The 12,907-nt window shown below is 42.3% G+C and overlaps 1 protein-coding gene across 2 annotated transcripts in view; it reads left to right on the top strand.

Annotated features, from left to right (window-relative positions):
* TOP2A (DNA topoisomerase II alpha) overlaps window positions 1-11,318 on the top strand; it is a 31,026-nt gene extending 19,708 nt beyond the window's left edge. For both annotated transcript variants that reach the window (XM_021929164.2, XM_021929165.2), the window contains exons 27-35: window positions 27-110; window positions 2,756-2,938; window positions 3,954-4,044; window positions 6,802-6,954; window positions 7,206-7,329; window positions 7,440-7,483; window positions 8,220-8,354; window positions 9,676-9,875; window positions 10,195-11,318. In XM_021929164.2, the coding sequence (XP_021784856.1) occupies window positions 27-110; window positions 2,756-2,938; window positions 3,954-4,044; window positions 6,802-6,954; window positions 7,206-7,329; window positions 7,440-7,483; window positions 8,220-8,354; window positions 9,676-9,875; window positions 10,195-10,323 (1,143 nt within the window). In that variant the 3' untranslated portion in view covers window positions 10,324-11,318. The remainder of the gene's footprint in view (window positions 1-26; window positions 111-2,755; window positions 2,939-3,953; window positions 4,045-6,801; window positions 6,955-7,205; window positions 7,330-7,439; window positions 7,484-8,219; window positions 8,355-9,675; window positions 9,876-10,194) is intronic.
* Window positions 11,319-12,907: the final 1,589 nt, after the last annotated feature.

The following is a 12,907-nucleotide window of genomic DNA, read 5'->3' as shown; positions in this document are numbered from 1 at the left end:
ATTAACTCAATTTTGTAATTATGAAGGAACAAGAGCTGGACACATTAAAGAGAAAGAGTCCATCAGATTTGTGGAAAGAAGACTTGGCTACATTTATTGAAGAACTGGAGGTGTGTAGTTTATAATGCCCATGTTAGAATTTTTATTAATGAAATAGTATATTCCAGCAATACCTTTGTCAACATAGTTAACAATTGGCAATAAAAAGAAAATGAGAGGCATAAGGACAAATTCAAAATAACATATAAAAGAACAGATTAGGCCGGGCGCGGTGGCTCACGCCTGTAATCCCAGCACTTTGGGAGGCCGAGGCGGGCGGATCACAAGGTCAGGAGATCGAGACCACAGTGAAACCCCGTCTCTACTAAAAATACAAAAAATTAGCCGGGCGCGGTGGTGGGTGCCTGTAGTCCCAGCTACTCAGGAGGCTGAGGCAGGAGAATGGCGTGAACCCGGGAGGCGGAGCTTGCAGTGAGCCGAGATCGCGCCACTGCACTCCAGCCTGGGCGACAGCGCGAGACTCCGTCTCAAAAAAAAAAAAAAAAAAAGAACAGATTATTGGCCAGGCACGGTGGCTCACGCTAGTAATCCCAACATTTTGGGAGGCTGAGTTGGGCAGATCACTTGAGGTCAGGAGTTCAAGACCAGCCTGGCCAACATGGTGAAACCCCATTTCTACTAAAAACACAAAAATTAGCCAGGCATGGTGGTGCATACCAGCTACTCAGGAGGCTGAGGCAGGAGAATTGCTTGCACCGGGAGGCAGAAGTTGCAGTGAACTGAGATCGCACCACTGCACTCCAGCCTGGGCAACACAGCAAGACTCTGTCTCAAAAAAAAAGAAAAGGCCAGATTGTTAAATACTACTTAGAATACAAGGCCAGGCGCGGTGGCTCACACCTATAATCCCAGCACTTTGGGAGGCCAAGGCGGGCCGATCACCTGAGGTTGGTAGTTTGAGACCAGCCTGACCAACATGAAGAAACCCTGTCTCTACAAAAATTGCAAAATTAGCCAGGCGTAGTGGCACATGCCTGTAATGCCAGCTACTTGGGAGGCTGAGGCAGGAGAATCACTTGAACCCAGGAGGCGGAGGTTGCGTTGAGCTGAGATTGCGCCATTGCACTCCAGCCTGGGCAACAAGAGTGGAATTCCGTCTCAAAAAATAATGCTATTTAGAATACCGTAACAGGAGACTGCCCAGACGTTTTTGGACAAAAAAAGGAAAGAGCAGGAGTTGATTTTTGATAAAGGGAAGAACATATTAGGACTGAGAAGATAAAAAGAGCTTAAATGTGGAAGAAGACCACCAACCCAGTCCCCCAAGTCAACTTAAAAGAACAAAGCCGGCCGGGCATGGTGGCTCATGCCTGTAATCCTAGCACTTTGGGAGGCCGAGGCAGGCGGATCACCTGAGGTCAGGAGTTCAAGACCAGCCTGGCCAATATGGTGAAACCCTGTTTCTACTAAAATACAAAAATTAGCCGGGCATGATGGTGGGTGCCTGTAATCCCAGCTACTTGAGAGGCTGAGATGGGAAAATTGCTTGAACCCAGGAGATGATGGTTGTGGTGAGCCGAGATAGCCTGGGCAGCTGAGTGAGACTCCATCTCCAAAAAAAAAAAGAACAAAGCCACAGGGCATGGTGGCTCATGCCTGTAATCCCAGCACTTTGGGAGGCTTAGGTGGGCAGATCAGTTGAGATCAGGAGTTCAAGACCAGCCTGGCCAACATGGTGAAACCCTGTCTCTACTAAAAATACAAAAATTGGGTGTGTTGGCATCCGCCTGTGATCCCAGCTACTCAGGAGGTTGAGGCACAAAAATTGCTTGAACCCAGGAGGCGAAGTTGCAGTGAGCTGAGATGGCGCCACTGCACTCCAGCCTGGGTGACAGAGCAAGACTCCATCTAAAAAAAAAAAAAAAGGAGAAAGCAGGGCTATCCAGATGGTTTCAGAAGAGTCTTTGTTACTTAAATCTTCTTAATAACATTTGTTTCTCAACATTATTTTAACGTAAGAAAAAAGGCCAGCACTGTGGCTCACACCTGTAATCCCAGTGTGCTTTGGGAGGCTGAGGCAGGAGGATCACTTGAGATTAGGAGTTCAAAACCAGCCTGGACAACCTAGGAAGACCTAATCTCCACAAAAATTTTTTTTAAATAGCCAGGCATGGTGGTATGGGCCTATAGTCTCAGCTACTCCAGAGGCCAAGGTGGGAGGGTCACTTGAGACCAGGTGTTCAAGGCTGCAGTGAACTATGATCACATGCCACTGTACTCCAGCCTGGGTGACAGAGCATAACTGTCTCAAAACAAAAACAAAAACAAAAAAAACACCAAAAACGTTATTTCTTAAATTCAACAAGCAAATTTGTATTATTGCACTTCAGTATAGATGCCTAGCTGATTGTAATCGGTTGGTTGGATAAGTATGCATCACTTCCTTTCATATTTTGTATGTGAGTTTACAAATATTTATGTATATACATGTTTTATTCTTAGTTTCTCCTTTGTTTTCCTCAAAAAGGTTAAGTGGTAGAACCAGGAATAAAACCCAGTTTTCTGTCTCCACACCTTCCTTTTCAAGGTGTGCTTTAATTACATCTTCACTATTGTTGATAGTATACTAGGTTATAGAGCAATTTATCACAAGTTTTAAGATGTAACAAAGTGAAATCAGTTTAACTGTTGACCGTTTAGATACTGTAATGTTTTTGTTAACATATAAACTTGCTTTCTTATATCCCTTCTGTAGGCTGTTGAAGCCAAGGAGAAACAAGATGAACAAGTTGGACTTCCTGGGAAAGCGGGGAAGGCCAAGGGGAAAAAAACACAAATGGCTGAAGTTTTGCCTTCTCCACGTGGTCAAAGAGTCATTCCGCGAATAACCATAGAAATGAAAGCAGAGGCAGAAAAGAAAAATAAAAAGAAAATTAAGGTAATACTCTCGCCGTGGCTCACACCTGTAATCCCAGCACTTTGGGAGGCCAAGGTGGGTGGATCACTCAAGGTCAGTGGTTCAAGACCAGCCTGGCCAACATGGTGAAACCCTGTCTCTACCAAAAATAAAATTAGGCGGGCATGGTGGCAGGTGCCTGTAATCCCAGCTACTTGGCAGGCTGAGGCAGGAGAATTGCTTGAACCCAGGAGGCGGAGGTTGCAGTGAGCCAAAGTCACACCATTGCATTCCAGCCTGGGCAACAGAGCGAAACTCTGTCTCAAAAAAAAAAAAAAAAAATGGTAATACTCTTAAAAACATTATGCATAGGCCGGGCGTGGTGGCTCATGCCTGTAATCCCAGCACTTTGGGAGGCCAGGCGTGGCAGATCACAAGGTCAGAGATCAGATCATCGTGAAATTGCCTCTGGCTTTCTGTAATAGAAAAAAATTAGCTGGATGCGTGGCCGGCGCTTGTAGTCCTTAGCTACTGAGGCTGACGGAGAATGACCCGGAGCGAGTTGCAGTGCCGAGATTGGCGCTGAGCCAGACCTCCAGCCTACACAGAGCAAGGATCTCCGTTCAAAAAAAAAAAAAAAAAATTATGCATAAAATATTGATGCATACCTCCACTTAAAATTGAAAAAAAAGTATACTTTTTTTTTTTTGAGATAGAGTCTCGCCGTGTCACCCAGGCTGGAGTACAATGGCAGGATCTCAGCTTACAGCAACCTCCGCCTCCGGTATTCAAGCGACTCTCGTGCCTCAGCCTCCCAAGTAGTTGGGGGCACATCACCACACCCAGCTAATTTTTGTATTTTTAGTAGAGGCGGGGTTTCACCATCTTGGCCAGGCTGGTCTCGAACTCCTGACCTCAAGAGATCTGCCCGCTCCAGCCTCCCAAAGTGTTGGGATTACAGGCGTGAGCCACAGCTCCCGGCCAAAAATGTATAAAATTTCTAATCCCATAGTTCAGAATTTATTCTATATCCAACCCTAACTTTGCTATCTTTTAGAATGAAAATACTGAAGGAAGCCCTCAAGAAGATGGTATGGAACTAGAAGGCCTAAAACAAAGATTAGAAAAGAAACAGAAAAGAGAACCAGGTATTACAACATTTTTAGGAAAATGGTATAAAGCGAAGATTAAATTAATTGTTACCTAGTACATTCCACATAGATGTTCAAAACCTTTTTGTTGAATTGAATTGAGAAATGTGAAAGAGGACTGTATCTGAATTCTACTTGGACATCTTTTTTTTATTTGAGACAGAGTTTCGCTCTTCTGGTCCAGGCTGGAGTGCAATGGCACAATCTCGGCTCACTGCATCCTTCACCTCCTGGGTTCAAAGGATTCTCCTGCCCCAGCCTCCCGAGTAACTGGGGTGACAGGCATGCACTACCACGCCTGGCTAATTTTTGTATTTTTAGTAGAGACGGGGTTTCACCATGTTGGTCAGGCTGGTCTTGAACTCCTGACCTTGTGATTTGCTCCCCTCCGCCTCCCAAAGTGCTGGGATTATAGGCATGAGCCACTGCACCTGGCCTGGACCTCTTTAATACTGTCCTTGGGATTTGATTCATTGTAGAAAATATTTTGTAATGAAGTAGTTCGTTAATTTGAATTCCTGAACTGGGATCTAAGAAAATACCCAGTTTATTAGATTTCGTTTTCTAGCCACTTATGAGGTTCTAGTATACAGTTTCTTAAGGAAAGTGACCACATATTAGTCATGTTTGTATTATATTATCTCTAGAGTTCAACATCATGCTTCGGATATAGGTAATGTTCACTCAATGAACTAAATAGAATTAACAATTCTTTTAATCATTTGATAATGCCTTTACTGTCTACTTTTTTTGAAACATCTTTATTGAGATATTCGCATGCCATATTTGCCCATTTAACGTATGCCATTTGGCTGGGCGCCATGGCTTATGCCTTAATCCCAGCACTTTAGGAGGCTGAGGCTGGCGGATCACTTGAGGTCAGGAGTTTGAGACCAGCCTGGCCAACATAGTGAAACCCCATCTCTACTAAAAATACAAAAATTAGTTTGGTGTGGTGGTGTGTGCCTATAGTCCCAGGTACTCGAGAGGCTGAGGCATGAGTTTTGCTTGAACCCAGGAGACAGAGGTTGCAGAGAGCCAAGACTGTGCCATTGCACTCCAGCCTGGGCGACAGAGCAAGACTCCAACTCAAAAAAAAATAAAAGTAAAGTATGCCATTCAGTGGTTTTAGTATAGACACAGTTTTAGTACAATTTATCACCCCCCAAGAAAACTGAACTCATTAACATTCATTTGCCATTTGCCACCAACTCCTTGCCCCACTAGGCAACCACTAAAAAATCTACTAAAAATCTGCTGTCTCTAGATTTTCCTATTCGGGGCATTTCCTACAAATTGAATCATATAATATGTGGTCTTTTGGAGATGACTTATTTACTTAACATAATATTTTCAAGGGTAACCCATGTAGTAGCCCATATATTAGTACTTCATTCTTTTTTTTTTGAGACAGAATTTTGCTCTGTCGCCCAGGCTGGCATGCAGTAGTAATGAGATCTCGGCTCACTGCAACCTCCACCTGCTAGGTTCAGGCAATTCTCCTGCCTCAGCCTTGCGAGTAGCTAGGATTACAGGCACGCACCACCATGCTAATTTTTGTATTTTTAGTAGAAACAGGATTTCACCAAGTTGGCCAGGCTGGTCTAGAACTCCTGACCTCAAGCAATCCGCCCACCTCGGCCTCCCATTTTGCTAAGCCCATGAAGGTAGACTTCTGTGTTTTATTCTAAGCATTTTATAGTTTTAGCTCTTACATTTAGGTCTGTGATCCACTTTGAATTAGTTTTTGTATATGGTGTAAAGAAGGTGTCCAACCTGATTCCTTTGCAGGTAGATATCCAATTATTTCAGTACCATATGTTGAAAAGGCTTCTTTCCGCAATGTTTGTCTTCACCCTTGTCAAAAATCAATTGACTATAAATGTTAAGGTTTACTTATGGACTCTCAATTCTGTTCCATTGATTGAGCTATGTATCTGTCCTTGAGTATCTACTTTTTTTGAGACAAGGTTTCACTCTGTTGCCCAGGCTGGTCTTGAAATACTGGCTCAAGCAATCCTTCTATCTCGGCCTCCCAAGGAGCTGAGACTATAGGTGCTCACCACCATGACTGGCTAATTTCTAAAAATTTTTTGTATTTTGTAGAGACAGTCCTTTTTTCTTTTTTTTTTTTTTTTTCTTTTTTTTTTCTTTTCTTTTTTTGAGACAAGATCTCACTCTGTCTCCCAGGCTGCAGTATAGTGGCATGATCATAGCCCACTGTAGCCTCGACCTCCTAGGCTCAAACAGTCCTCCCACCTCAGCCTCCCTAGTGGCTAGAACCACAGGCACACTCCACTATGCCCACTGATGTCTGTATTTTTTGTAGAGATGGGGTTTGGCCATGTTGTCTAGGCTGGTCTTGAGCTCCTGAGCTCAAGCGATGCACCTACCTCACCCTCCCAAAGTGCTGAGATTATAAGTGTGAGCCACCGCACCCAGCTAAGACAGGGTCTTCTATCTTACCCCAGCTGATCTCAAACCCCTGGGCTCAAGTAATCCTCCTGCCCCAGCCTCCCAAAGTGTTGGGATTACAGGCATGAGCCACTGTGCCCGGCCACATTGTATTTATTTATAAGATTAAGTGACCAAGCTATATGCACCACAAAAACAGGGACCATATCTGTTTCTTTTCACGATTGTATTCTCAGAACTATCACAGCGGTTAATAAATTTGAAGCATAGATGGATGATAGATGGAGAAAAGTGAGTCTAAGAATATATAAAGGTGGTTGATTTCTATCTCTCCTCTAGGTACAAGGACAAAGAAACAAACTACATTGCCATTTAAGCCAATCAAAAAAGGAAAGAAGAGAAATCCCTGGTCTGATTCAGAATCAGATAGGAGCAGTGACGAAAGTAATTTTGATGTCCCTCCACGAGAAACAGAGCCACGAAGAGCAGCAAGTAAGGAAAACTAAGGAACATTATAGATAAGCTGTAGGAGTGGAATGGCCAATATACTTCAGGGTACTTTGCCCCAGAAATTACTGTGTCTTAATAGAGCAGTAAATTAAAGTAAGTTAAAGCTTTGAAACACTGAAGCATCTTTCAGGAGATTAAAAACTAAAATATTCATGAAATGTTATATCGACCTATGAATTAAGTGTTTCTCCTACTACCCTCTTTGATTTTTTTGTATATGATTTTTTTACTAGCAAAAACCAAATTCACAGTGGATTTGGATTCAGATGAAGATTTCTCAGATTTTGATGAAAAAACTGATGATGAAGATTTTGTCCCATCAGATGCTAGTCCACCTAAGACCAAAACTTCCCCAAAGTAAGTATCTTATCTAATATGGGTTTTTGTCATGATTGTTTCTAATATATTGTTTTTTGCTTAACACCTTTAGAATTGGTTGTCAGGATTTTTTTTTTTTTTAATTCTAGACTTACTAACAAAGATCTGAAACCACAGAAAAGTGCTATGTCAGGTATGTATTTAAGTAAAAGTAGTGAGACATCTGCCTTACTGGGACACTCAGATCCAACTGGGTTCTAATCCTGGCTACATTATCCAAGTACTTCCTTTGGAAATAAATTTGAGTTCTTAATAACATTATGTTGACACTGTTTGTTGGGTTTAGTTTCACATGTAAATAGGTACTGCATTCAGTATACTAAAAGTAATCATAGTGCTTGCCAGGTACTTTGCTAGGTGCTAGAGATACAAAAAATAAAAACTGTTCTTGCTGATAAAAAATTCAGAAATTAGAACAAAGTTTTAAGAGTATGTTTTAGGCTGGGCATGGTGGCTCACACCTGTAATCCCAGCACTTTGGGAGGCCGAGGTGGGTGGATCACCTGAGGTCAGGAGTTCGTGACAAGCCTGGCTAACACAGTGAAACCCTGCCTCTACTAAAAATACAAAAAATTAGCCAGGCGTGGTGGCGGGCACCTGCAGTCCCAGCTACTCGGGAGGCTGAGGCAGGAGAATGGTGTGAACCCGGGAGGTGGAGCTTGCAGTGAGCCGAGATCAAGCCACTGCACTCCAGCCTGGGCAACAGAGCAAGACTCCATCTCAAAAAATAAAAAAAAGCATGTTTTAAATATTCCAGAAAAGTCACATATTTGGTGTTTAAATAGGAATTCATACCAAGCACAAAGCAGAAAATGGATTTTCATGTGTTGGCTTAAATGTACTATTTTCCTTTCCATTTGAAATGATAGACCTTGAAGCTGATGATGCTAAGGACAGTGTACCACTGTCTTCAAGCCCTCCTGCTACACATTTCCCAAATGAAACTGAAATTACAAACACAGTTCCTAAAAAGAATGTGACAGTGAAGAAGACAGCAGCAAAAAGTAAGCCTAAATCTTTGAGATGGGTTAATGTTGCAACTAACTAACTGGTTTTCACGTGGCAATTTCAATTTTTTATTGCCAAAACTTACTGTTGATATTACAAATTAAACCTTTTCCAAATGGAAGCAATTTCTTTTAGATCTTTATAATCAAAATTAGTAGTCAAGGCTGGTCCTGATTGTTCATTCAGTTACAGATCAAACTCCTTGTTCTACTCTTTTCCCTCCTTCTCACTACTGCACTTGACTAGTCAAAACACAAAACAAAACAAAAGCCAGGCAGAGTGGCTCATACCTGTAATCCCAGCACTTTGGGAGGCTAAAGCAAGAGGATCGCTTGAGGCCAGGAGTTCAAGGCTGCAGTGAGCTATGATCAAGCCACTGCACTCCAGCCTGAGTGAGAGAGTGAGACCCTGTCTCCAAAAATAAGGTAGTCCAAATGTTTAAAATCAGCGTGTTTCTCTCAGTACCAGGCTTCATCTAGTTCATTTCTATGACAAGGATAGGATTTATAAGCAATTGCAAATGTTTAATGTAAAACATATTAAAATTGAATGTTTAAGGCTGGATACAGTGGCTCATGCCTGTAATCCCAGCACTTTGGGAGGCCAAGGTGGGTGGATCACCTGAGGTCAGGATTTCGAGACTAGCCTGGCCAATATAGTGAAACCTCGTCTCTACTAAGAATACAAAATTAGCCAGGTGTGGTGGCACATGCCTGTAGTCAGCTACTCGGGAGGCTGAAACGGGAGAATCGCTTGAACCCAGGAGGCAGAGGCTACAGTGAGCTGAGATCGTGCCACTGCATTCCAACCTGGGCGAGATAGAGCAAGGCTATCTCAAAAAAAAAAAAAAAAAAATAGAATGTTTAAGAATACTTTGATTCTCTATTTTCACCTCTCTTAGATTGTCTTTTCCTATGTTAAATATACACAGTCATCACATTGCTGAAGAAAGTTCACAATGAGAACAATTCATCTAAGAGTGGCTGTGACTAGGTCGGGCGCAGTGGCTCATGCCTGTAATCCCAGCACTTTGGGAGCCCAAGGCAAGTGGATCACCTGAGGTCAGGAGTTTGAGACCAGCTTGACCAACATGGTAGAACCCCATCTCTACTAAAAATACAAAAAATTAGCCAGGTGTGGTGGCACGTGCCTGTAATCCTAGCTACTCAGGAGGCTGAGGCAGGAGAATCGCTTGAACCCAGGAGGCAGAGGTTGCAGTGAGCCAAGATAACGCCATTGCACTCCAGCCTGGGCGATAGAGTGAGACCCCATCTCAAAAAAAGAGCGGCTGTAACAAATGCATGTATTGAATTGCAGGTCAGTCTTCCACCTCCACTACCGGTGCCAAAAAAAGGGCTGCCCCTAAAGGAACTAAAAAGGAACCAGCTTTGAATTCTGGTATCTCTCAAAAGCCTGATCCTGCCAAAACCAAGATTCGCCGCAAAAGGAAGCCATCCACTTCTGATGATTCTGACTCTAATTTTGAGAAAATTGTTTCAAAAGCAGTCACAAGCAAGGTGAGTGTTGATTCTAGTCAGTCCTTTTGCTGTAGGTGTTCTGAAACACGTAACTAAGCCATTGCTCTTAATAATTTGGCATGTCTTTAAGAAAATTAACTTTCATAATCTGTTAGCTTTTACTGTACATATTTAGTTTTAACAAAGTTAAATAATGTCACTTATTTGGGCAATGGAAGAGTTGGCTTTAGATCTGCTTTTTATTACTTAGTAGAAAGTAGAAAACTCCTTGAATGTAGTGTCTTGATACATTTTTTTAACATTACAATTATGTCGTCAGATTTACATTGTACAAGTTACCTGGGCTTTTCTCTTTTAGAAATCCAGGGGGGAGAGTGATGACTTCCATATGGACTTTGACTCAGCTGTGGCTCCTCGGGCAAAATCTGTGCGGGCAAAGAAACCTATAAAGTACCTGGAAGAGTCAGATGAAGATGATCTGTTTTAAAATGTGAGGTGATTATTTTAAGTAATTATCTTACTGAGCCCAAGACTGGTTTTAAAGTTACCTGAAGCTCTTAACTTCCTCCCCTCTGAATTTAGTTTGGGGAAGGTGTTTTTAGTACAAGACCATCAAAGTGAAGTAAAGCCCAAGTGTTCTTTAGCTTTTTATAATACTGTCTAAATAGTGACCATCTCATGGGCATTGTTTTCTTCTCTGCTTTGTCGGTGTTTTGAGTCTGCTTTCTTTGGTCTTTACAACCTGATTTTAAGTTATTCTGAACTGTAGAAATAGTTATCTGGTCACTTCAGCATAAAGCAGTGTGTTTATTAACCATCCACTGTGCTAAAACTAGAGCAGTTTGATTTAAAAGTGTCACTCTTCCTCCTTTCCTACTTTCAGTAAATATGAGATAGAGCATAATTCTCTGTTTTATCTTAGTTTTATACATAATTTACCATCAGACAGAACTTTATGGTTCTAGTATAGATACTCTACACTCAGCCTCTTATGTGCTAAGTTTTTCTTTAAGCAATGAGAAATTGCTCACGTTCTTCATCTTCTCAAATCATCAGAGGCTGAAGGAAAACACTTTGGCTGTGTCTATAACTTGACACAGTCAATAGAATGAAGAAAATTAGACTAGTTAGGTTATTATTTCAGCTCTTGACCTGTCCCCTCTGGCTGCCTCTGAGTCTGAATCTCCCAAAGAGAGAAACCAATTTTAAGGGGCACTGGATTGCAGAAGACTTGGGGACAACATTTGCTCCAAGATCTTAAATGTTATATTGATAACCATGCTCAGCAATGAGCTATTAGATTTATTTTGGGAAATCTCCATAATTTCAATTTGTAAACTTTGTTAAGACCTGTCTACATTGTTACATGTGTGTGACTTGAGTAATGTTATCAGTGTTTTTGTAAATATTTACTATGTTTTTCTATTAGCTAAATTCCAACAATTTTGTACTTTAATAAAATGTTCTAAACATTGCAACCCATAGAATGCCTCTTTTAAAACACACACTACACCCTTTTCCTTATTCTAAAATATAGTCTTCACTTCCCTTTCAGAAGCATTCCAATCATATTCTGACAGACCTTACAGCCTCTGGCTATGGTGATAGGTCCAAGAGATAGGCATTATGACCTAATTAAGGCCAATAAGGCTCTTTCCTGAGATTTTTTTTTTTTTTGAGACGGAGTCTGGTTGAGACGGAGTCTGGCTCTGTCACCCGGGCTGGAGTGCAGTGGCCGGATCTCAGCTCACTGCAAGCTCCGCCTCCCGGGTTTACGCCATTCTCCTGCCTCAGCCTCCCGAGTAGCTGGGACTACAGGCGCCCGCCGCCTCGCCCGGCTAGTTTTTTGTATTTTTTTAGTAGAGACGGGGTTTCACCGTGTTCGCCAGGATGGTCTCGATCTCCTGACCTCGTGATCCGCCCGTCTCGGCCTCCCAAAGTGCTGGGATTACAGGCTTGAGCCACCGCGCCCGGCCTCCTGAGATTTTATACATGAGTACTAAGTTCTTCATCTGCACCACACTTGATCAGTAAATATGCATGTATCTTTTTTTTTAATGATACCTTCCTTTAACAACTATATTGATAACCTAGTCAACTACTTCATGGTATTAGTAAGATATATTGAGGCAACTGGCTAATCCATTTAGAAAAAAAATCAGATCTCTTTCTTCACACCTTACACCAAAATTAAGCTCAAATAGATGAAATATTTAAATGTCAAAAACTATTTAAAACTATAAAAAAAGTGATCTTGAGTTACAGAGAGATAAACTAAACTAAACCCAAGAGTAGTGTGGACAAAGATATGGAGGAATTAGCCCTTTCAAAGAAATCTGGGCCAGGAGTGGTGGCTCACACCTGTAATCCCAACAGTTTGGGAGGCCAAGGAGGGAAGATTGCTCGAGCCCGGGAGGCAGAGGTTACGGTGACCAGAGATTGTGCCACTGCACTCCAGCCTGGGCAACAGAACAAGTCCCTATCTCAAAAAAAGGCCGGGAGCGCTGGGGAGCCTCGAAAGCCCAATCCCAGCATCTCTTTGAGGCCGACGGGCGGATCAATGGCGGTCGAGATCGAGACCATCCTGGCTTAACACGGTGAAACCCCGCTCTACTAAAAAATACAAAAAAACTAGCTGGCGAGGTGGCGGGCGCCTGTAGCCTACAGGCCAATCTCCGGAGGCTGAGGCAGGAGAATGTATGGAACCCGGAGCGGAGCTGCAGCGAGCTGGAGATCCGGCCACAGCACTCCAGCCTGGTGACAGAGCAAGACTCAACTCAAAAAAAAAAAAAAAAAAGGAATTTCATTTGACAGAAGAATCAGACATGTGCAAAAAACTGTAAACACACAAATATGAGTACAAGTAAATCTGAATAAAATCAGTAGGTTGTTTCAATGTAAATATTCTGGTTACTATATAACTTTGCAAAATTGGGAAATGGGCAAAGTATACAATGGATTTCCATCCTTTAATTTTTTCCTTTCAGAAAGAGTCCTTGCTTCTGATCCATTTCTTTTTTTGATACAGAGTCTGGCCCTGTTGCCCAGGATGGAGTGCAATGGTGCAATCT

Source organism: Papio anubis, chromosome 17 (assembly GCF_008728515.1).
Source record: "Papio anubis isolate 15944 chromosome 17, Panubis1.0, whole genome shotgun sequence".
In the NCBI taxonomy this organism is placed as follows: Eukaryota; Metazoa; Chordata; class Mammalia; order Primates; family Cercopithecidae; genus Papio; species Papio anubis.
This window is presented reverse-complemented; position numbering and strand designations above follow the sequence as displayed.